This window comes from Alligator sinensis, unplaced genomic scaffold (genome assembly GCF_000455745.1).
Source record: "Alligator sinensis unplaced genomic scaffold, ASM45574v1 scaffold2620_1, whole genome shotgun sequence".
NCBI lineage: Eukaryota > Metazoa > Chordata > Crocodylia > Alligatoridae > Alligator > Alligator sinensis.
Genome location: NW_005844014.1, coordinates 12,241 through 14,693, shown reverse-complemented (window position 1 = coordinate 14,693; position 2,453 = coordinate 12,241). Strand labels below are relative to the sequence as shown.

Here is a 2,453-nt window from a genome sequence, read left to right as displayed (position 1 = left end):
CAGGTGGAAACTGCTTTATGCCGGCCCTGCTCAGAGGGGAGTCTCAGTACAGTAGTGAATATCTGAATATAAGACACAAATATAAACGCGATGCAACCAGCACTTAAACATACACCAAAGATAATAATCTGAATTTCACTAGTAAACACCTCCGAGCCAGAGATCCTAAGGAGCCGAGGGATTTCACAGAAGAACTGGTTGACGATGTTGGAGTGGCAGAAGGGCAGCCTAAAGGTGTTCCCCGTGTGCAGGGCAGAGTTCAGAAGAGCCGCGCTCCAGGCCGCAGCTGCCATTAGCAGACAAGCTCTCCTGTTCATCACTGTCGCATAGTGCAGTGGTTTGCAGATGGCGATGTATCGGTCATAAGCCATGACGGTGAGGACGAAGAGGTCTGCTGTAATGAAGAAGAGGAAGAGAAAAACTTGGGTGACGCATCCAGAATAGGAAATCAGCCTGGTGTTCAGTATGGCATTGGCAGTGGATTTGGGGACAATGACAGAGATGGATCCGATGTCGAGGATGGACAGGTTGAGGAGGAAGAAGTACATCGGGGTGTGGAGGTGGCTGTCAACGGCTATGAGCATGATAACAAGGAGATTGCCAATCAGGGCTGCCCGGTATATTGTTAGGAAAGTGGCCAAGTGCAAGATGTGCAATCCCAGGGCATCGGAGAACCCCAGGAGCAGGAACTCAGTCACCGCGGTGCAATTGGACGTCATCATCCACAGTGCCTTTTGGGATGCCTGTGGAGGGAAAGGGAATGACTGTGTCAGGACAAGAGGAAGAAAGACAAAAAGAACCACATTTCTTATCCATAGTTTTCTATGACTTGAGTTTTTTTGGAGGTCTGCTGTATTTTCTGTTCAAAGGGAGTTATGTGATAAAAATCAGGGTTCCCAAAGTGACAATATTTTTCACGATACTTTAAAAAAAATCAGATTATAGAGGCATTGCAGCCAAAAAGCAAACAGGTAAAGTATTTTATCAGAACTTTTGCAGACACCTTGTATGAGCACTAGTGAGTGGCAGTGATATTTCCCACGTCTGTGAAAGTGGAGAAGTTGTCAGTGCACTGTCACACTGGGATAAACTGCTCCAGCTCCTTTCTAGTCCAAGAGGCCACGTCCGTTCACGTGAGGTGCAGGTCCATTGCAAGTCCATGTGACTTGGGAAAAGGAAATAATTAGAACCCCAGATCCTATCATTTCATCAATGTCGGTGCCTGAATCTTACCCATGGGCATCTGAGCATGAAATTATGAAATCAAAAAGGTCATCCCATAGTATTTCCATTTTCCTAGGGACATAGAGCCTAGACACAGCCAGCATCTTATGGTCTAAGTCATTTGGAAAGATTGCAATCAAATGGCTGGCCGGATGTGCACAAGGCTGTGTGTTCAAACTGGCTTCAAGTCTCAGAAATATATATAAGCATGGGCTGTCAACGTCCCTGCATGGCCTCTATATTTTGTAAGTCATGTATTTCAAAGATATTTGACCTTTTCTTTATTAGTTTATTCTGAAAATCTTCAATGGCCAGCAAACTAGATGACACTTGGCACTTCAGGGGTTGCTGGTAAAGAGGGAGACATGCTAGCAGGGCAGCTCCAAGCCGAGGGCAGGTTGTGATGTACAGGGCATGGGCTGCTGCCCTGCTTCCCCGCTCACTTACATTACTGTAGAATAGGTAAACATTTGAGGACAGCAGTCTGCTATTTTTCATGAGAATATTTCTCTGCTTACTTTTTCTAACAACTGTAGAGATGTTATCAAATGGAGAATAAAGTTCTGAAATCATTTTTAATAATTCATTATAATTTCTATAAAATTTCCTCTCTATTAAAATCCAAACATTATAGAATTGAATAAATTACTTACTGTGTTTGTTGTAATGTTTTTGTCTTCAGTTTCCCACACTAAATCCTAGGGCAGCTTGATTACTGACCATCTACTCCTGCCTCCAATCTCTTGTGCCCCCATCACTGTGCTATCTAGATGCCAGGGGTGCAGGTTTCTCGGGGGCGTGCACTCCTCGCTGTGTAGGAGAACTGAGAGGAGTTGATCCAAAATGATGACTCCCTGAAGAAGAGCTGGGCGTGCAGCTGCCTTGGAGCTGTACTGCAATGAAGGGACTGACTCGCAGTCAGCGAGTTGTCTATGAATATGTTGGGAGGTCTCGTGGGACTGTTTCCCTAGAGCCCTGCACAGCTCAGAAGCAGGGTCCATGGGCAAACATGCTGGATTCACAGATATTGAAGCCAGAAGGACTGTCCAGAGCCTCCAATTGGACCTACTGCTGACCACATGTCAGAGGATCTCGCTTTGGCTTGTAACAGGCTGTGTCCATCAGCAGGCCAATGTGGCTAGGCTTTGCAATGTTGGGTTGGAAATAATTTTTCCCCTCTCTGGGTGCTAACAGGGTCAGGACCCCCCTCGCCCGACAGCCCTGCCTTC

At 46.0% G+C, this 2,453-nt stretch overlaps 1 protein-coding gene across 1 annotated transcript; it reads right to left on the bottom strand.

The window, feature by feature from the left end:
• Positions 1-113: 113 nt before the first annotated feature.
• LOC112549025 (olfactory receptor 14C36-like) lies at positions 114-736 on the bottom strand (the record flags this gene model as incomplete). The annotated part of the gene is made up of 1 exon (XM_025195834.1): positions 114-736. A coding segment is annotated over exon 1 (609 nt), but the record flags the coding sequence as incomplete, so codon positions are not given.
• Positions 737-2,453: the final 1,717 nt, after the last annotated feature.